This window comes from Acipenser ruthenus, chromosome 2 (assembly GCF_902713425.1).
Source record: "Acipenser ruthenus chromosome 2, fAciRut3.2 maternal haplotype, whole genome shotgun sequence".
NCBI classification, from domain to species: Eukaryota; Metazoa; Chordata; class Actinopteri; order Acipenseriformes; family Acipenseridae; genus Acipenser; species Acipenser ruthenus.
In genome coordinates, this window is record NC_081190.1 from 41,015,035 (window position 1) to 41,037,969 (window position 22,935).

The window sequence follows — 22,935 nt, forward strand, 5'->3', positions numbered from 1 at the left end:
CTATAATCCTAAACTTGGCTTGTCTGACTACTCGCGAGATACACCGTGTTGCCAAATTACTGACAGCTATGGTTCTGAATACCGAGGCGTCTCACTTGTGAGGGCTCGTCCAGAAACATTCACTTCCCACGCATGACGGATCGTCCGTCAGTTGCCGGTGTGTATACACTTTTATATTGACATTAAATATTTTAAATTGCATAGTAGTTTTTGAGCAGGTGAAACGGGATGCGTGCTACTAAGGAGAAAGCTGACAGTCATTGCAGGTGTCAAGGCCCGTGTGTAAGTCCTAACTAGATACAGTCATGCTATTGTAACTGGGTTTTGGTGGGGATGGGTCTGAATTGGTACCTTGGTTATCAGACTATGGCATTTACTGTATGTATTACCCTGCAGTACAAAATGACATAAACGAATTGGTTACAGTCCTGGTGATGTACCTTATAAAATATTTACCAGAAATGCAGTTTACTGTAATATGCACTGTAAATGCACAGATGATATCCAGCTCTTTTTAAAATGAGTCGTTGTATTGCGGCTGATTATGAAGTGCTGCAATTTTGCCTTCAATGTGTGGACTTTTTTTTTGTTTTTATTCACACATATTTAGTGTGATGTTTTGCAGTCAGAATGTGTTACCCATGTTGCCATGACACAAAGTAGGCTGGATATGAAGGGGAATTTACAGCATCAGCTACAGACTTATCAACAAGACAATTTAATTGATGTTTCTACAGACAACAGTGAAAAAGTGTTTGCAGTTACTGCTTACGATTAACATAAAGTCTCGTTTGACACAAAATGATAACCATCATTTCCATAATCATATTTTCTGGTATTTTTTAAGGCCAATACATTTGTAGCGTTACTGTAATAAGAAACCTCAAAAAAACGTTTCTGCTGGTTTTAGTCACTGCAATACGTACAGTACTGTAGTATGTAAACATGGATCAGTAAAAAGGGAGTTTAACCCGTGTTAAACTTAGAATGTTCTTGTTGTATTTTTTTGTTGTAAACATTTCTGGGAGAAATGTGTGTGTGTAATATATATATATATATATATATATATATATATATATATATATATATATATATAAAACGTAGTTATTGTAATACTGTTTTAGGTTTTCTTTGCGTTTTCTTACTGTCATTTTTTAAATGTGACTTGGTAAAAAAAAAAAAAAATTAAGCAAGCTTTTGGTTGTCTAAAGTGACACCACAAGTCTTCCCTGGTGTGCCATGAGTGGCCTGAAACTTAGTGTCCTAAAACCAAGTAACAAGCCACAAGATGGCTTCCTGTGCAAGGGCTTAAGAGTAACATTTTGTTTGTTTTTTATTTTAGATTCTTTGAAATGGTCAAGTGAATAATCAAAATGAACAAGGCAAAAATGACAACAGATAAAGGGTAAGTACTGTATAGGACTTTCCATATCCTTTGAGTTGTGGAATTTGTTCTTGAGGAAATGGTTGTTTGTGTACTGACAGAGCCCATGGTCTTTTATAAAAGTTCCAAAGATAATGTTCACTAGCTGGACATATGTTTTTATTCCAGTAATAAAATATTAAACAAGTTACATTGTGATTTATATTTTGTTATTGTTATTATTGTTAAATTACTTATTTAAATTATAATTTTGAAGTCCTAAGACACGGCAGTTTTGCCCAGAAGTAGTGTGGTGCTGGGTCTTTCAGGGGAGCAATATTCCGGCATCCATCCAGAACAGATTCACGTTTCTCCTAAAACTGTTCCTAATATTATTATAGGCCTATACTAGAACAAAGGACTGTTTGAGTCTGATGTAGTGACCATGCAGTTGAATTGAGAGAGCAGCAGGTTGTGCTCTCTGTTGATGCACCGACATAGCCAACGCTTGGGTGCTGTTTATTTTGAAGTATTTGTTTAAACCTTGTGTTTTATTTATTTGTGTTAAGTAAAAGCTCTCAAAAGCCACAGTTCAATCCACAGTTGCTGCCTCTACATTCTGTTACTATAACTTGGAGTTGACTAGAATTACAAAAGATTACTTATAGATTACTTTTTAAAAGTCAGAAGTGTAAAGCAGCCATGCAACCTCAACAGTGCTCTAAGAATCATGTATAAACTCTTAAGTACATACCCAAGTGTAGCATTCACCTTTTGCCCTGCAATGTTCTGCCCTTGGTGGATGTCAGAAATATCACATGTGCTTTGAGCACCATGTAAAAGAGCTGGGCTTTGTCATTATCTGCATCATTACCCAGTACTACCACAGGACTTAATTTTTACAAATGCTAACAATTTCTGTATCATGAATCATACAACGGTATAACTGATGTATTGCTGCAACCCTATTTCACACCCTTACCAAGTTGCTCTTTAATACACTTATACAGTGGAAACCTGTGGCAATGTAATAAATCACAATAAAACAATCTCGCTTCATAAGGAGCTGTCATGTTGGAAAGTAAAACAATAATATTAACCTTAAGTTCTCACACCACTTAGGAATGATCCCTGCTTTATTCGTAAGAGGCAATAAAAAGAAAAATGCCATACTGTTTATATCATGTGCAGTGCCCATTACTTGACAAAAGTTGTTTTTAAATGCCACAATGAAGTATCCACTTAATACAGTCTAGATTGTGTTTGAGTCTGAGATTGCCCTCTACTCCAGTTTCTATAGAATTTAAAGCTGTTAACTGTGACTGTTCAAGCTGGCAATCAGTTTACAGAATAATGCAGGTCAAAACCAAGAGCATGCAATCAAAAAAAAAATGATAGTGCAATAAAATGGGAAAAATGAATTAGATTTACTTTCAGTAGAGTTTGAATGGATGTGTTGGCACATCAATCGGGGTAAACCTGATCCCCAATGCTGTGCCACTGTGCAATACTGATTTAGTAGTACAGGAACTAGGCCTATGTCATTTCCACTGCCTGACACAACAGGCTTTGGCTGCCCATGGCTAGCCACCAAAATCAAAAGAGCATTTCAGTGCCTTTTTTGAAACCTGGCCAACCTCAGAAATTCTTGCTGTGCATCAAAGGTCACTGGGAGATTCTGGGATCTTATTGTGTTTTTTTTTTTTTTTTTTTTTTTAAAAGAAACCGACGGTAACAAATAAATTTAACCATTACAATAAAAATAAATCTGGTTAAGGAGAGCGCAGACAAACAGACAGATTTTGTCATTGTATTTATCATAAATAAGGCCTTGTGAAAATCGCAGAAATTTTCTTTAAAAATCACGGCAGTGTCAGTATCGTATCGTATTTTGTGGAATGTGCACAGAACTATTTTATAAATTGTGTACAGATTATTATATATTTTTTTTAAAACTTCAAATATAGAGAGAAATGCACTGACGCCACCAAAGTGAACATCAAAGTTATTCAAGCACTTTACAATAGCTTGTGAAACAGTGCTATAATTAACAGCATGTAGGTAAAGTGTATCTGCAAGGACAGCTTTCAGTTCTAGTATGTCAAATGCATGTTCACCATTTAGGTCTTTACAATGTGTAAACCATACTTATCTTGGGCATCAGTTGACTCGTCAGTGACCACAAGCCTTCTTGTACAGAGCCTGTCTGATACCAGACTAGTGTACTTTTTGTTGCATGCCAGGCTCAAGTCTTTGTGCTCCACTAGAAGTATGAGCAAAACAGTTACTTGTTTTTTTTTTATATCAGAAAATAGAAGAATAGGTCCAATTTGGCATGCAACAGATCATTTAACAATTCTGGAGTGAAAATACGCTTTGTAATTAAGAAGGTTATTTTATGTTTTAATTTAGAATCCTAGTCAACATAAAAATGAGCTGTTAAAACTTAAATGAGAGGAGAACATTCCCAGCCTTTTTACTCATTGCTACTCCATTTAGAAATGAAGATTGTGAGTTTGTGTGGGAGCTGCATGTAGGCAGAGTGGAATTCGATTGAGTGTCCTGGATAGAGGTTGGTATCCAGAGTAAAATCTTGTACACTACCCCAGATTTCAGAATACCTCTAACGAGGATTTGAATGTTAATCTGAAAGTTGTATTCTGGTTACCAATTGAGCACATTATTAGTATTATAAATGTTCATGTTCACCTGTTGCTTCATTGTAAGTGGTACACTATCTACATCTTATTTGTCAAATGAAAAGTGTAATGTTCCACTCAATGGATATTACTAAATATCTGCTGACTGGAACAGCAATAGACAGTATGTAATACCTAAAAATAAATAAATAAATTTAATAAATACAAAATAATAACAAGTAAAGCCATTCTGAGGTCTAAAATTTTCTCACAACAGGCCCTTGGGTAAGTCTGTTCTTGTACCTCAGTCCCACAGGTATATAAATCATGGGCAGGAAGATTAATTTCTAGAATACAAAAAGTGATTTATGACCAGGGGTATGTTACTAAAAATATCAAAACAATCACAATTATGCAGAAAGGTAGGGGAAGTAATGTGTTGGGTTTTAAACCCTGCAACCTGTTTAGTAACCCTTTAAAATCTGTGTATCAATGTAGCAAAGCTGTCCTGTGTATGACTGTGCTTTGCCAAATACTGAATATAAAGTAAAACAGGATTGTGTTGCCTAAATTGCATTCAGAGGGGAAGATTTGAGTGAGAAAGATTACTTATGTGTTTAGAAGCTGATCTTTTATTTCAAATGGTAATAGTGCCCTCTAGCGCCTAAGTATTCTTCATGCTGGGTTGCCCAAATACTGAAGCTTTAAGGAAATGTTGTTGTTCCAACCTTTTAAATCACTTAGATAGATACCCACTTGCCAAAAATAACCAACCAACCTTTTGTTTGCATGAGTTAATATTCTGTAAAAATCATGGTAATTATTTGAATATTCTTTTGTTTTTAATAAGCTTAGCTCTATATTGCAGTCAATAAATAACCCAGGAGTGAAATCATACTCTCTACCACACCAAAGTACGTTACCAAACAAAGGAGGAGTATGGTACAAGATGTTTATTGCTGTGACAGTGGGACTTTTTTTCACATAGGTTGAAGATTATTGTTGTTTATGATAGTAGCTTTTTGGTACACTTATTTTAATTTTTTTTTATACTTATGACTAAATTTCAAGGAGTTTCAGTTAGAGATTAATTGATTAATCACACAAAATGGGGTTAAAATAAAAAATACAAGTAGTTTACTCAGTACTCCAGTTCTATATTATATGGAATAGGATACTGTATGGCCTATGTGTTGTTTTAATACATTTCTGCTCTGCTCACTTTAAAAGAAAACATCAAGGTTAATTATGCAACTGCATGGTTGGAGGGAGCACTCTGATTGGCTCATGACATTCCAGAAGGGATGGCTTAATCTCTAGTGGACCACTGACTGCTGCCACATCACTCCGCACAAACATTCTATGAACATATTTTAAAACAAAAGTATGGAATTGTAAGTTTAAAATTTTGGCACTGCATACCATGGTTTTGTGATTTTCCGAAATATTTACAAATAAAATTAATATTGAAAATAACATTTGCTTTGGTAGGGGCCAATTTAACACCAGAGTGTTTGTCACCTGGAAGGATGTGTTGTGTGTGACTGTGAGTCAGATCACTACTCATGAAGGACCTTGGTCACATGTTCAAGGGCAATGTTAAAACTGACTGTCACCTCTGGCCTCAACAGATGGTTTGGAGGTGGGTTAGGGCTGCCGAACTGACCTATACATTGACTCAATATTTGCACAAGCAACTGGTGTGTGACTCTTATGTCTGGAATGGCTTGAAAGGAAGGAATTTGACATCCATTCATGATGGTGGCGAGGCTTGGATGAAAAGAACATGCATGCATTCACAACATATGTCCACTTTAATAACAATAATAATAATAAATGAATACTATTTTAACAGAAGTCATTTTGATCTGAAATATGCTTATTAACATTACTATTAACATTTTGTCAAAAACATTTACCATCTACACAAAATCCAGTAAACTGCCTAGCAGCGCTATTCCATCCTCCCTTTCCTTTACCCCAAGAATTATCAATCTGTGTGTCAGATTCTGCCTTTTTAAAATAAAATAATTGTGTAGATTATATTTTTAAAGTAGGAAAATGTAAATACATTTTTAACTGATGTGACTTGTCCAATGTGAATCCAGAGGCCGAAAAGTTTGTATCCTAGCAACGCACTACCTACCATACTAGCACCAATATAAGCACATAACTACATAATAAATGTTTTACTGCAAACTGGCAATGGGACACTTCAAACTAGGCTGTAATTTGATGCATTTATTTACCAATATGTAATCAAAGCTCTTGAAATTTTAGGACAGATGGTCAATAACCGATGTGTTGATTAATTGTTGCCTCTATTCTATTTTATGTTCCTCTTGCCATTATTCCCTCTTGTCATTGTTTTTTGCTTACAGTTGTGGTTTCATTGATAATTTTTCCCCCCCCAGAGTCCCCAGTAATTCTCGGGTCCTTACTCTCCTGTCCCAGCTTGAGAAGATTAATGCAGAGTCTGCAGTATTGGATGCAGACAATGCCAGACATATCACGTCAAAGATCCTTCATCTGATACAAACTCAAGGTACAGTGTCCTCATTTTTTATAGTAGTTTGCAAAACATAATTTTTTCTGTTGCAGAAAGTTGAGCATTATAATTTTTTTGATTTAGAGATGTTATTCAGGATTCAAATGTCAGTTTTTCAGAAATGTCCTGATTCAATTCTTAATTAAAAACATGTATGTTAGTGTTTCAAAGTGGTTTGCAGTGTACAGGTATAGAGGTGATGCAGTGCTCAGAAATAGCAGACATACCAGCTCTTTTATTTGGCTGGTTGCTTGAAAGCAAAATAATAAATAACTGGCCCTACACAAATATGTGTATGGCACAGTTAAAACCACGGGGTTCAGTCATGAAATAATAATACCACACATTATACACACTATCACGATATCCAACAGTGAGTGCTCCTAGTGCAAGTGGTGAATTATACAGCAATTAGTGAAACAGTAGTGCAGTGTAGTCTGGGGCTGGTGCTGGCTGATAGCAACAGCTCCCAGATTTTAGTTGTCTGTAAATTACAAATGTGACAATTAATAGACAGACAGAGATTACACAAATCACTCAGTCATTTTTCACTCGCACGTCCTTTTTCACAACCATAACAAAGGAACAGATTGCTTGGCCACATCCCCTGATATATCCTCAGTCACGCCCCCTTCGGTAGCGAGTGCAATTGCTTTTCCTCCAATCCGCGATTGCCACATCGCCTACTGCATTAAGGCCATGACACCTGGTATTGTGACTCTGCTCCCTTTCTGGATGGCCAACTTTCCCTGGAATGAACTGCCAACCGATCCAGTCTGGGGCACACTATTCCTGTTATACAGCGCTCTCACAGATCAGGAATGAGATTTATGACTTGGATTCACTCGCTCTCTGTCACAGTTAGTTACGGCTTTAAAAGGAAAAAGTATAAGATGGTGACGTGTTTACAGAATAGTTTGAAATGAGAAATGGCAAGGAATAATTTAATGAAAATTGAATAAATGGTATTTAACCCCACAGCCAAGCTTTTTATAACCGTTTTTACCACGCTGCCTTTCATGTGCTATAAAAAAGTTATTTGAGGCAGCAGAGTGAAAAGAAAAATGTACTGCAATGAAAATGTATTTTACCCTGTTAATGTTTTTTATGCGCGCTGCCTAGTCTTATTATAAAAGTAGCAGAGCTGCCCTCCAGATTCCTCAGCATCAGTTATGCACAGCACATATGGCCACCTCCCCCCTAAAACACCACCGCCCTCCCCTCATGTCCACCCTTCCCCACATGGACTCTCGTGGGTGGGTTGGTGCTCGGGGCTGTGTGGAGGTCTCCTCACCTCCTCCTTCTGCCGGGGTGTCCCCAACACTGACAGCGGTGCGGGGCACTCCGGCAGCGGAAATGCTGCTAGTGGCAACGCTGGCAGTGGCAATGCTGACAAGAAAAATACTGGCTCCTCTGGATGTCATGCAGCCAGCAGTGGCAACACTGGCAGCCACAATGCCAATAGCGATGTGAGGCACTCCTGCAGTGCCGGCGGTGCCGGCCAATCCAGCAGTGGTGTTGCTGGCAGCAGCAATGCTGATAGCAGCGCAGGGCACTTTGACAGTGGTGGTGGCGCTGGCCACTCCAGCAGTGGCGATGGTGGTGCTGGAGACAGCGGGGCACTCTGGCAGTGTTGCTGCTGGCAGCGACAGTGCTGACCTCAGTGCTCTGGCAGTGGCAGTGGCGCTGCGCACTTTGGCAGTGGTGGCGTTGGCAGGGGTGCTAGGTCTTCCGGTAGTGGCGACGGTGGCTCTTCCCTCTGTTCCTCCTCCTTTGACCATGACATGCCCCACTCCCCAACTGGAGGCCTCGAGAGCGATGAGGAATGAGGGGGAAGGAAACACTGGGAAGGTGGGGGAATCCGCATTCATTGGTTGGAGAGCCTTGAGGCAGAGCCGTACTTCACATGACCACCTGTTGGCCAAAGTAGGCCTCCTTGAAGATGGGGTCTGCCCATGAGCACTCCCCATAGACCTGACCAAAGTCCACACACTCCTCACACCGGAGCCCCTTTTGCCTCCAACCGGCGCTGCTGCTACTCCACGCTCTCGTCCTGCCCCCTTTTCTTTCTCTCCATCTTCCTCTTTGGGGCAGGTGGCTCCTCCTTTCCACCCTGAAAGGGGCAGCACCCGGTACATGGAAGTGCGTCCTCCTTCCAGCTCTTTTGGGCAGGTGGCTGGGGTTTGATTTTCCCAGAGGAGCCATTCCTCTGCCGTGTTCACCTCACCCCAATAGTAGACTTCACCCTGCCAGAGGGGGTCTTCGTATTCGCCCACGTCCTGCCAGTGCCCAAACTCCTTGCATGCTCCGCACCACAGAGCTCTTTCCGCCTTTAGCCGGTGCTGCTGCTCCCGTTGGCTGTCCTTCTGCTCCATTTTCTCTTCTCTTTTCTTTTAACCTGCAGTCCCTGGCCTGAGTCTCTAGGAGCGCAATCCCACTACTATCACCATATGTGGCACTGTAGCCTCCTAGCCCAGATGGTATTGCAGGGACAGAGACTCAGACACAGAATGCTGCAAGTTAAATTGTGCTAATGCACTTTTTAATAAACAAGTACACAGAAACAAAACTGACAAAACATTTAACAAAAACACAATTAACAAAATAAAAGCACAAGGTCCAGAATAAAACGTCTTTCAAAAACTAACGATAGTAAACAAACAGCACAGCTCGGAACACAGAACATCGAACACACCCCTCCACTTCTGTCACCAACATCAACTCTAACCCTTTCAAATTACCACCCATGAATACCTATTTTATACACCCGTGGCTAGAGCCTAATTAATCACTTAATAATTTATTAACTTGTCGGCTCCAGCCACATTCCCACGTGTTTTGACAGAGAGAAATTTAACCCTCTTCCTGCCAACCCAATATTCCCCACACAACACACACACATGCACCGGCAGGGCTTTCACCCTGCCACAGTGTTTTATTTATAAGTAAAGTGCTTTTTGATCTGAAGCTAGTGCTTCTACATATATTCGCATCTAGGTTTACCAGATTTCCAAAGTGAAAAACTGGGATGCTTTTTTTTTCTTCAATTCACTGACAGCATTAAAATAACAGTATATAATAACAGAATCCTAATTTTAAAAATAAACTTTGGGTGTATTTATTGTAGATCATAACATCTTGTTTTCATTCTGTTGTCAACTGATCAAGACAATTATTTTGCGTATCGGTCTATTTAGCGGCCACGCTTGCAGAGTTAGGAGTACAGAGAGCAGCAGTGGAGCATGAAAATGCAAAGCAAAAACAGTATGTCAGATGAAGGGCAGCAAGCCCTTCTGGTTCACGGAACAGCCAACATCAGTTATATGAGTATCCTTAGGAAATGATATGTATTGGCCAGCCTTTTTTCAGCATGACATCCAGAAATTTGCCTAGGACTCTGGAAAAGGTGGATTGAGTGATCTCTCTATATATTCTAACTGTGGTCTGAAAGGAACCAGAGGCTAAGGAATGCAGAGAACACAGCACTTTCACATGTGCAGGGATAGCTGTCCCTAGATTGACACGGAGGTCTAGCTCATCCCTCAATTCAGCTATTAGGTCTACTAGGATGACCTGCGGAGTGAGAAGATAACGCTTTAGCACTGCATCCTCCGACATCCCAAACAAAGTGACCCTGGGATTGAATATGCAGGGTCTTCCTAGGATCCCTGGTAATTAAGCACATAAAACACAAAAAAACTTACAATTGCAAATGGTGTAGTTTCTATTTGTTACAATGGGGAACAACTTACGCTCTTGATTGGGTGGGTTCTCAGGAAGAAAAAATAGTTGGCAACCCTGCTTGTAGCTCACGTGACAAATTAGTTTGGTACTGCTCTTCCCACCCGTTCCCCCAGCCTTCAGTTCAAACTCTTTATTCCTAGTCCCACCTGTTCCCGCCAGTTTGATGTCCGTTTCCATCCATTCCTGCAAACATAAAGAGAAGTGTATTCCCATACCGCGGGAGTCCAGTCCTAATGTCACTCTCTACTCTGAAGTTGCTGCTGCATGAGCAGACCCAATTGTTGCTGATGGTCTCTTACTAGACACAAATAAAATACATAACAATTCATAATCAATAACAGAGCACCATACGCTTTCATAGTAATGCTCAATCTATTAAAGGGGAATTCAGAACAGAAAATAGGAGGCACTTTTTTACACAGAGAATTGTGAGGGTCTGGAACCAACTCCCCAGTAATGTTGTTGAAGCTGACACCCTGGGATCCTTCAAGAAGCTGCTTGATGAGATTCTGGGATCAATAAGCTACTAACAACCAAACGAGCAAGATGGGCTGAATGGCCTCCTCTCATTTGTAAACTTTCTTATGTTCTTATGTTCTTAAAAGTAATATCCTTCTTAGATAGCCGATATCCTTACCCCTCTGTTTAATCTGATACTTTTGGTAACAGAACATAAAGAGAGTGACCATCAGTGTGAGAACTGACAGATATATTACATTGAATACCTAATGCCGATAGGTGTTGACTGCCTATCTTTATATCAGATCCATCCAGGTAGTTTTCAACTTCATGAATAATTATATATTTTTTTTATCTTGCCCGTAAATGACCTGGAAGTCAGTCCTAATGCCAACTATCTTAATTGGTTTCTTAAAATCCTCAATTTCAGGCAGATTTGCCAAAATCGTATTTAATCTTGTCATTAGTAACCTATTTATTTAACGGGTGCTGTGGCGGGGTACACCCCGCCCCTGTTGGTGTTTTATTTATTTAGTATTTGTGTGGTAGTATTATTATTTAAATGTACTGTTTTGTGTGTGTTTTGTTGTCATAGTTTGGTGTAGTTTGGCAGCGACAATGTTTGCTTTTTGTCTCTGTCAGACTACCTCTCGTGAGAATGTGTGGTCGGCAGCTGATGATTTATTGACAAATTGGCTGTCGGCCACGCATATGAGAACCCGTGCAGAATGTGGTCGAGGGATAAACTAGGTAATTGATGGCCAGTTAATCCCTCGACCACATTATAAAAACCAACAGCTGCTGACCAGGGTTGGGTGTTCAGGGAGTAAGAACGAGAAAGAGACGTGAGTGAAAATATAAATATAAACAATTGCTACTCGTGCTGGATTTGGACCAGCACGATACTTGTTTGTTTACTGTGTTTTGTGTCTGTCTTTATTTTGGCCACTGTGCCGTTTTGTTTTGTGTGAAGTGTTTTGTGTTTAAGCCTTTTATTTATAATAAACGCGCATCAGCGTTTCAACCCGCAGTATCAGTGTCTGTCTCTTCCTAGTCTGACATCGCCACCAAGCCATCCTGGTCACAGGTACTAAAATATTGAGTGCATGCTTAACCATCTATCTGTAACAAATTGGGTGGCAGCAGTTCCTATTCTCCTTATACAGTTACACAAACCTCAATTATATCTTGTGATATTCTCTTATGCAATACCCACAGATGTATTCCTTTTGTATAACACACTTCTGTTGCTAGCCCATTGTTAAAAGTCCTTCACTCCTTGACATTTCTTTTCTTATCTGGGAATGCATACTCTCAGGATGCAGTTTGTAACAGAAAAATAATACACCCAGACTTGAAAAATACTTCAAGTTTACCCCCCCCCCCCCCCACACACTTTGGTTGTGGACACAATATAAAATATATACTTCTGCAACCACTATGTGGTACACATAATTGTATTACAATTGTTTGCTAATAAATGTAACTCAATGAAACCTAGACAGGCTCTCCTGTCCTTGAAGATTCAGTACAATTATCAATTTAAAACATAAAAAAGGACTAAACTCCTTATCTTTTCTTTTTTGGCAAGACGCCCAGAGCACATACAAATGAAAGCCAAGAAAGTTTAAAAGAAAGATTATTAAATGTATGTGAACTTTATGCAGTTTATTTTAGACGCGCTGTTTAAAAGTATTTTTTTTCACAGTAAAACAGGTTTAAAAGGCACTGCATATCAACAGGACACTCAGTACTAAAAAAAGCTCTGCAAATGTCTGTGATATTCTTTGAGCGCTAGATGCAGAAGCAGCTATCTTGTTTGTTTATGTCCATGTTATCTCTGTGGTGTCGGGGCTATCTGTATTCATGAGAGATGCCCCTTTTTTTTGGCTTCTCTCGGCTCCTATCGGTCTCACTTGGCCATTGAATGGTTTTGGAGAAAAAACGACTAGAGACCTGTTTTTTACGTCTTTTTGATGATGTCGGACAGGGTCCGACATTGGACCAGAAAGGGAAAATTGCAGTGCTGGACCAGGTCCGACATAAGACCGCTAAGGGTTAATTAAAAAACAAAAACATTGCTGGCACTGTATATCTATTCTTCAGCTGCTATGGTCGAGCTTTTCTCCTATATCAGCACACCCTGCACTTAAAGCACAGATTACTCTTTCAAATAAACTTGACAATCAAATGTTTCAGCCATAACTACAATTTTCCTTCCCTGTTACAGTATGGTACCTGGTATCATTGCAAAGTAATAGGCAAGTGTTTTGTTCATGACAGCTGGTTTTGCTAATAAATCTATTGTCATATAGAAACTTAACCATTAAAATAACCACATTTGCAGTATAAAAATCCTTGCTTTTGTTACTGTTCCAATTAGATTACAAATTTGTAATTTAAAGCTTACTATCCAATTCCTGTAACAAAAAATAAAATAAAACCGCGTTTGGCTTCACTTACAATCATGGTAGAATTACCAGTACACTTCAATAACAGTTTTCCTTAAATTGTTTTTAACAGAATAACATTTATGTATAATTATACTCTAGTTTACATAGTGTAATGTGCACTCTCTTTCTCTGAAAGCAGTATTGCTTCTGTGCAGACAAGGTAAAGATTAACAGTAGCGAAAACATTGTGGCAGTCCCTTTTGTTGCTTTCCACAGTGTCCTTTTAGCTAAAATAATATACCCTCTATTTTTCATGTAATCTGTAATCCAAATATGTATTCATGATTCATAGGTGATTCTTAAACTTGAACACAAACAAACGCTTAACACTCATTCATGAAAATATTATTAAAATATTCCCAGGTATATATTTAAGTTTGTTACAGATTTCTATAGATTTGTAAGACGTTTTTTTTCTCTCTGTAAAAGTTTCTTATGAGTAGTACAGACACTCTAACAAACAGTGATCTTTTTCACTTCCTCTGTGCAGCAGCTGTGTGCTGGATCCACCCATCTCTGTCTGTAACAGTATATTCAGCTAAGCATTGTTCTTTTAACAGAAAATAGCTTTTTATCTGTATTTTTCCGTAGCCTGTAACATATTTTAAACCTTCTATCAGAAAGACACAATGTTCCCCCATACTTATCAATGTACTCCTGAACAAAACTCTCCATAACTATCACCCAACTTTTTTTTAATTCAACAAATGATATGTTTAATTCAGGGTATGCAGTCCCTTTCACAACAATTTCTATACTTTATACAAAAGCGACTAAGTCTCTCTTTTAGGATCACCACATAATATGAAAACTGACCGACTTCCCTTTTTAAGCCAGACTGTAATTACACATCAAAGACTAATGTAGTATCCGTTACTCACACTTTATTTTTTCCGAAGCTATTTATTCAGTCGGGAAGTGTCAGTCTCCTTTGTTCTCCACATTTAATTTTCACTACGCTGGTCTGTGTAGTTCGCAGGGGTCCGCACTGTTTCAAGTGGTGACAGACATTTAAAAAAACAAAAAAAAACAAAAAAAAAAACACATCTTGGCCACGTAAAAACAAAACGGAAGTTACCTATCAGTACAAACTGTAACCATTACCTAATGGGTATTTATCTCCTAAAGACCCTGAAACCTGAATAAATATATCAAAGCTGCTCGTCAGATCCTGTGACGCAGTCAAGCCCACCCCCGAGGGCATATATGAACACACAGATCTCATCATCATTTTCCTTTCATCTGAACCTGACGGTAGAGTCACGGACAGGTAAGTAAGACGTTACTTCTATCTGCTTATTTACTTTAAGTAATTACACTTAAATGCAGTATTATTATTAATGTGATATTTGTAATTGCTATTTACACGTAATTTGTGCACTCAGCCTGTCCCTGTGTTTTTTGTTTATTTTATAATTAATAAAAGTGCTCAAAAGTGCTAAGACTGCAGTTACTGCCTCTGTGTTTGCTATTCTTGTCATTGACCGTCCTTGACTGCCCACCATGTTACCACTATATATAATATAGTAACAACCTTCCCTGCTAAAAAAATTTAAACAAAAAGAAAGTTCAGAATCTTTGAAGAACCCGATTTTGAAGAACTTTGTTGCAACCCCCACTACTACTACACACACAAATACAATCACAAACACACTGATTTAGTATTATTTATGTCCATATCGGCGCAAAGCACACAATATCTCGGTCCCATGAACAGTTCAGCAATATGTTAAAGTAAGATTTTCGGTCACGGATCGATCTTACCCAGTCCCGAACATTAGATCCACAAACAGAGATGAAGAAAAACTGTATCCATTGTAGAAAGGCATCAGGTGAAAAGATAAAAAAACAAAACGTGACAATAAGCGGGTTTGTGAGTTGATATTAAGAGAGGTAATTTCTCAAAGAACCTATGGCAAGTGGTTTTAAAAAATCGTGATAATAAACGGGGTATGATATTAAGCGAGGTGATATAAAACGTGTTCACCTGTGTTTTGTATTAGTATGCTAATTCTTTGTTTTATTTCAAGTGGTTCAAACTTTGCACTGGAGTAAATGCTGTTTTGGTTTTGAATGGATTAGAATGAATGAATCTGCTTTGCTTAGTGTTTAAATACTGAAAAACCCCAAGCTTGTTGTTTACTGCTTCAGTGCAATGGGGTTGAAATACAAATCCTATCAGGTTTTTTTAATGGGTAGATTGCTGTATGTGCAATTATTATTATTATTTATTTCTTAGCAGACGCCCTTATCCAGGGCGACTTACAATTGTTAGAAGATATCACATTATTTTTACATACAATTACATTATTTTTTACACATTATTTGTACATACAATTGCCCATTTATACAGTTGGGTTTTTACTGGAGCAATCTAGGTAAAGTACCTTGCTCAAGGGTACAGCAGCAGTGTCCCTTACCTGGGATTGAACCCACAATCCTCCGATCAAGAGTCCAGAGCTCTAACCACTACTCCACACTGCTGCCCAAATACTCACGATAATTAATTACTTGTTTTTCCTTAACAGGTTCTTTCAGTAACCACATCAAAAGGAACAGATTATGGCGTAACGTCCCCTAAAATACCCTTAGTCACGCCCCCTCCGATAGCTAGTTCAATCACATCTCCTCCGATCCATGACTGACACATCGCTTACCGTACTAGAGCGATGACTTCTGGTACCATGACTCCGCCCCTTTCCTGGATGGCCATCTTCCGACTGACCCAGGAATGAACTGCCCAACTGTCCAGTACGAGGCACACTGTTCCTGTTACACAGCGCCCTCACAGGTCGGGAGGGAGAACAGGATTTATTTACATATTGTAGCGCTGAGCTGCAGGGTTTCCAGGATCTAATGAGACAGACAACAGTTGCGGTTCAAAGCAGTAGGAAACCGCTGTATTTTTTTTTTTTGCTTTTACGGGAAAGTGGTTCTCATTCCTCTCCTCTCACCTGCAAACTCAACCTCTCTTAACTCTCTCTCTCAATTCTCCTGCCCCCAGGTCCTGCTTCTCTCTTTCTCTGTATCAAGGGCGGAGCAAGAGCGGAACTTCATTGTAATATTGCCACAAGAGGGCTGTCATGAGGAATTCCCCATATGATCTTCATTATAGTAGCGGCGGGGCAAACACAACAAACTGTATACTGTACACGTAATGTTTCCTGTGTTGTCCGCTGATGTGAGTGGGTGTGTGATATGAGTCTGTTTCGCCGGCTAATCTCTCTCCCTAGCAGCCTGCCTGCATGCCCGTTTTGCGTGTGTGTTTGTATGAATGCGAGTGGATATTGATGGGCCAATGGTTGATGAGTGGGCGGAGTCAGCATTTATAAAAGGGCATGCTGCGTGCCAATTGAAGGAATTGAGTAGAGCAGGGAATAGAGAGAGAGAGAGCCCTTTGAATAAAACTGCGCAAAAACAATTTGGTGCTTGTATACCAGGTTTTGCATACAATGACATATTGTATTACATTTATGCCTCTCTATGGTATTGGAATCCTCATACACAGGAATGAAGAATAACATTATAACAAATTCAAAAGTAGCACATTTTTTTAATTTAAATGCTTCATTGCGTTACATTTATGCCTCGCTATGGTATTGGAATCCTCATACACAGGAACGAAGAATAACATTATAACAAATTCAAAAGTAGCACACATTTTTAATTTAAATGCTTCATTGCGTTACATTTATGCCTCGCTATGGTATTGGAATCCTCATACACAGGAATTCAGAATAACTTTTTTTTTTTTTTGTATATGCTTCATTGTGTTATAACAAATTCAATGAGAACAATTGCACTTTCCTTTTGCTTTAAAACATCAGGTGTGAGTGTGACAGACTTGACAGCGATAATAGGTAGTCTTCCAAAAATGTACGCGCTCCTCCATTGTTTTATTGAAATACCAAATCACACAATATGTCGCTCAAAACCACTTGACAAATGTGGGGGGCACCGGCTGAACAGCTGACATTTTGAGTTACGTTTCACTTTCAATATATCAGAATGTTAAAGTAAACTTATTTGTCTCTTAATAGGTGCAACACAGATGCTATATTATTTTTACTGATATGTATTTGGAGTTTACAAGGACACACGATCACAATTGTTACATTGTTCCTTTTCGATTTGTTTTCAAACGGCCGCAGCTTTTTCTTTTTATTGATGAGCTGGTTGCCGGTGAAACAATTTAGTCTGCCGTTTTTTTCCCATCATGGAACAGATATCGATACATTGGGTCGTATATGCAGGGTAAAGATTATTGATGCAGCATTGCCACCGGGAATGCTGTTAAAGCTCATGTAGTCCATGGTGCATGGCACATCTTAATGTATGCGCATCAAAAATACAGCAGCAGCCATACATAGGTCATTAAATGTGCTGTGTGCCCTGTGCTGTGTTTAAGTGGCCCGCTCTGCGGCTGCCTGCAGGTCATTTGGCCCACCATGAAATTGAATTGCCGACCCCTGGTCTACTGTGTGCACTACTGTTTGTACTGACACTGCTTACTGTTACTAGTTTGTGTACTACTACGTAGTACAGGGTACAGTCTTTCTGCCATGCCTGGGTTTCATGCATGTGTTTCTTGCAAGGCCAGTTTGCCTCCAGAGGAAGTGCATTGTCTTTCTGGGTCCTAAGCACACTCAGGAGGCTCTGATTGATTCGCACTTCGTGTGACTTTTGTGCCCTCTTCACCAAGTGTCGGTGGCTCGTTATTCCAGGGAACGCTCCCTCACGCCGGCTCAGCGCTCGGCATCGCCACGCTTGGTCAGTGAGACTGGACCCTCCTCCCGTGGCTCTGTGTCAAGGGAGGATAGAGGTCACAAAGGGGTAGGGATGGCGCCCTCAGACCGGTCCTCGATCCCAGACAGGTAAACCTGTATCTGAGTCGGAGACGGTGCAAGCTGCTGACATCGCAACGGCTGTTGCAGCTCATCAGGTCAGGCATCTGGTTTACCACGGTGGACCTAAGTCTATTTTCACATCCCCATAAAACCAGTGTACAGGAAGTACCTGAGGTTAACCTTTCAGGGAGCAATATAACAGTTCTGTGTTCTGCCGTTCACCCTCTCTCTAGCGTACTTGCAAAATGCATGGAGGCTGTACTGGCCCCGTTGAGACTCAGAGGCATCAGGGTCCTCAAACCTGGGCGATTGGCTAATTTGCGCCAAGTCTCAAACACAGGCACACGAACACACAGAGCTTGTTACCAACCACCCTACATTGGTTGGGCCTGAAGGTGAATTATGCAAAGAGCCAGTTAATACCCACCCAGATAATTACCTTTCTAGGGGTGCGCCTGGACTCAGGGCTCATGTTGGCCACCCTGTCCGACGACAGAGTGGAGAGAATAACCGCCTGCCTAGAGCTGTTTCAACTTGGCAGAGCACTGCCAGTAGTGGCTTTCCACAGGCTTATGGGCCTGATGGCTACAGCATCCAACACCCTTCCACTGGGTCTCCTGCATTTCCGCCCCCTGTAGGCTTGGTTCAACCACACGGCTTGTCAACCCACGTTGAATCGCAACCTCCTGTTGACAGTGTCTCGACACTGTCTACAGGCACTGTCTTGGTGGAGACAGCTGGCCCATCTACGCCTAGGCGTGGCACTGGGCAGTAGGGCTGTCAGTTAAGCCTCAAAATAGCAATTGATTAATTGGGCACATTTTGCTTCATTCCTCCCCCTGACATGATTATTTTAATATCATTGCAGTTAAGTAAAAGCTTATGCACAACAATTGAATGCGAGGGTTAAGTACACCTTGGTAGCGTCAGGAGAAAAAAAAAAAAACACAACATTCGCAACAAGCCTAAAGCATGTTTAACATACTACAGGGGTGTTACTAAAATATTTATTCCAAACAGATTACAGAATTTTGGAATGTAGACTAGACACGAGTTTATGAAAAATGTTTTTTTTTTTTTTTTTTTATTTAATGACAGCTGCAGCATCACGCATTGCATTTTGTTAATACTGAACACACAATGTGGAAATCCCTGCCTATAATAATAATAATAATAATAATAATAATAATAATAATAATAATAATAATAATAATAAAAAATTGATTTACTTACCACAACATGCAGACCCGCTATAGGTCAAGCTGATTGTTACTCCAAAATTATTTAACCGATTATTCAGTATTTATGTTGATGAGGAATGGAATTGATCAAAAAATGTATTTTCGATTTAATCGTAGAAGCCCTACTGGGCAGCGTCACCAATAGGGAGGTCGTCGCCACAGACACGTCCAACTCGGGCTGGGGTGGCGTTTGGAATGGATGAGCAGTGCAAGGGGTGTGGCAGCCACCATGGAAGGGTCACCACATAAATGTTTTAGAACTGCAGGCAGTGTACCTGTCATGCAGAAGTTTTTGGAGCAGGTTCGGGGGAGACATGTGCACCTTCATAGGGAAAACACATCTATGGTGTCTTACATCAACCACTAGGGTGGTTTGCGGTCACCCAGTTCACCTGCCTGGGGTGATCAATTGGACTGCGGACCTCCTCTCGAGGGGGGTCCCCAGCGGTGCAGAATAGAGACTCCATCATAAGATCGTGAGCCTCATTTGGGAGAGCAGAGGTAGATGAACCTGGGACATGAAAATCCGCCAGACCAAGACAATGATGAAACTTACTCTGATCACAATGAGGTTACTGATAGTGACAGTGAAAGTGATAAAGAAGTTGAAGAAATTTTGGGATGGTGATCAACAGAGCCACAGCTGTGGGAAGTGCACTGCACATGTACAGAAGCGTGTTTATTGCATAAACTAGACTTAACACGTTTTTTTTTTTTTTTTTTTTTTTTTTTTTTTTACATTTCACATTTTGAACAGTTATACGTTTCCATCTTTTGAACAGCTGTACTTTCCATCTTTTGAACATTTAAGAACATCAAAAGAACATAAGAAAGTTTACAAACTTTTGGTTGTTAGTAGCTTATTGATCCCAGAATCTCATCAAGCAGGTTCTTGAAGGATCCCAGGGTGTCAGCACAACATTACTGGGGTGTTGGTTCCAGACCCTCTCAATTCTCTGTGTAAAAAAGTGCCTCCTATTTTCTGTCCTAATCTCCATTTGTGACCCCTGATCCTTGTTTCTTTTTTCAGGTCCAAAAATTCCCCTGGGTCAACATTGTCAATACCTTTTAGGATTTTGAATGCTTGAATCAGATCACCGCGAATAATCCACATTTATATCAGTTTTACGTTTACATCTATTGAACAGTTGAACAGTGCTTGTTTTGAACAGTTTCATCCTTTGAGCTTTTGTTAATAAACCACTTTTTTAATTTAGTCCTGTTATTGAAAAACAAGTTAAGGAATAATAGTGTAGCAAACCAGCTATTGCAAGACTGGAGATGGAAATTACCGTTGAATAGCCAACAGAGTCGAACTCGGGCACAAAATAGAAAACACTTGTATAAAACAAAACAGTCAAACAAACAAATCTCCGGCACTGTAATTTTCTACTGCTTCACAGAGTGTCAGAAACTCCCGCTGCATCCCAAAAGTTGGCTCTCAGCTGCTAAAACCACCCCATTTTATAGCCCAGTATTTGTATAAACTCGCAACATTTTAAACAATGCAACCAATCATAACTCCCCTAACACCACCCCCAAGTCTCATGCTGTAACAGGTGTCCCTCACGTGTACCAAGCCAGCTGCAAAAACAGCATCAGAAACATAATCCTGAAGGAAAACAAACAATAACACAACAGAACAGTTTTGAAGCGTTTAAAAAGCATTACTTTTTCTTTCTCTTTTTAATGCTCATTATTAAAAGGTGGTAAACAACCTTTTATTTATTGATTATCAATATCGGCCAGAACTTTCATTTTCATTTACATTCATTAGTGTAAAATAATGTCTTGCCATTACTTGTAAACTACAAGAGATGTGATTGAATTTACAAGTTGTACATTTTGAAAAAGAAAGAAATACAATTACAAATGCACTGCATGTGTTTGATAGCTAGAATTACCTCTAATAAATGCAAAATAATAATGTTATTCTCTTTATTTTGGTATTTTAATAAATTACCTTGTTTAGGCAAAGACATTTAGAATTAAATTGTCCCTGATATCATGACCACTGGGAAGATTTTGATCCAACAGTTGTTCATCTTCATCACCACAATCATCATCGTTAGGTGCAGAATTTGTTTCAATAACATTACCTTCATCATTATAAACTGGCAAACTTCTAGCAATTGCAGTATTATGTAGCATACAGCACAGTACTATTAGCCGACATACTCCTTGTGGACTATATTGTAGTGTACCACCTGTAAGGTCGAGGCACCTAAATCGAACTTTTAAAATGCCAAAGGCCCTTTCAATAGTTGAGCGAGTAGAGCAGTGTATTTTGTTGTACTTTCTTTGTTGTGGTGTTGCAGGGTTTGCAATTGGGGTCATTAGCATTGGCTTCAATCCATAGCCACTGTCACCTAAAAATAGGAAAATAAATTAGACTTTTTTGCAAAAAAGTAAAGAAATAATTAAACAGTTATATTGTCTTTTTTTACAGAATATGTAAATGTACTCACCCAAGAGCCAACCTTTAAGAGTGTGAGCCGACTCAAAAAGGCTTAAAATAAATGAATCATGGCATGACCCTGGGAAATTCGCCAAATCATGTCTAATGTTCAAATCAGCATCACGTACAACTTATGCGTTAATGGAATGTGTTAGTAATTCTGTTCCGGAACACAGCTTCTGTTAGATGTGGTCGTAACTGAACATGTGTACAGTCAATTGCACCCAAGACATTGGGGAAACCAGCAATGTTATAAAATTGCCGCTTAATGTGCTGCAATTGGTCCTCAGTGGGAAACGTTATGTAGTGGTTAGCTTTATTAGCCAAAGCAGCAGTGACTTGAGCTGTAAGCCTCGACATCGATGATTAACTGATACCTGACATTTCTCCCATGGTGATCTGAGAAGTCCCAGATGCATAGAGCTTCAGTGCATAAGTAACTTTTGCCACCAAAGGCAATGCATGGCTTCTTGAGGTAGTACATTCTACATCCTCTCTTCTCAAATCACAGAGTTCTAGGAATGCTTGCCTATCCAGTCTGAATCTCTGTGTTAGAAATTGGTCAGAAAATCCCAAATAATCTTTACACGGATTAAAACCCCCCAAGAGGTGGGGTTCTTCTAGAATTTTTTTGTCTCCTTTCTCTGAGGTAGTGAACAAGAGCCATGTTTGAAAACCACAAAAGCAATTGCTAATGAGTATTTTATTGCCAATAATATGAATTAATGTGTTTGAAGCAAACCAACACCTTTCATCAACACCAATTAATTACTTTCCAATCATAACCATGGACAGGGTGGAATTCACAAATACAATTGTAGTTCAAATCAAACAAAAGATGAGTAAGAAAAGCAGTAAGATGAGTAGGAAAGCAGTAAGACTACCTTTTTTCATAATAAAAAGTGAGCTAATGGGTCATTCGTGTTAAAAATGTGTTTAGTGAATACTTTGTGCAATTAGAAGGGAACTCCCACATCTTTAAAAAATGGGCAAATGATTGCTCATATCATTTACAAATGTGCTAATAACATTAGTGAATAAAAGTCGGTAAAAGTTGTGCACTAATGACACAATTCTTATTAACACCTGGGCTAATGCTTAGTGAATTATGCCCAATGCGTTTTACATATATAAAATGTTAACGTGCCTTACAAATATAAAACACTGTAGTACAGTATCCACC

General features: G+C 39.4%; 1 protein-coding gene across 5 annotated transcripts in view; it reads left to right on the forward strand.

Moving 5' to 3' along the window:
* The first annotated feature begins 28 nt into the window (after positions 1-28).
* The window catches only part of LOC117409310 (cytosolic carboxypeptidase 1-like), a 108,395-nt gene continuing 85,488 nt past the window's right edge, over positions 29-22,935 (forward strand). For 3 of the 5 annotated variants that reach the window (XM_058995965.1, XM_058995972.1, XM_058995968.1), the window contains exons 1-3: positions 29-157; positions 1,343-1,405; positions 6,417-6,547. In XM_058995965.1, coding sequence (XP_058851948.1) covers positions 1,374-1,405; positions 6,417-6,547 — 163 coding nt within the window. In that variant the 5' untranslated portion in view covers positions 29-157; positions 1,343-1,373. The other 2 variants (XM_034015144.3, XM_058995966.1) reach the window with 2 other exon arrangements.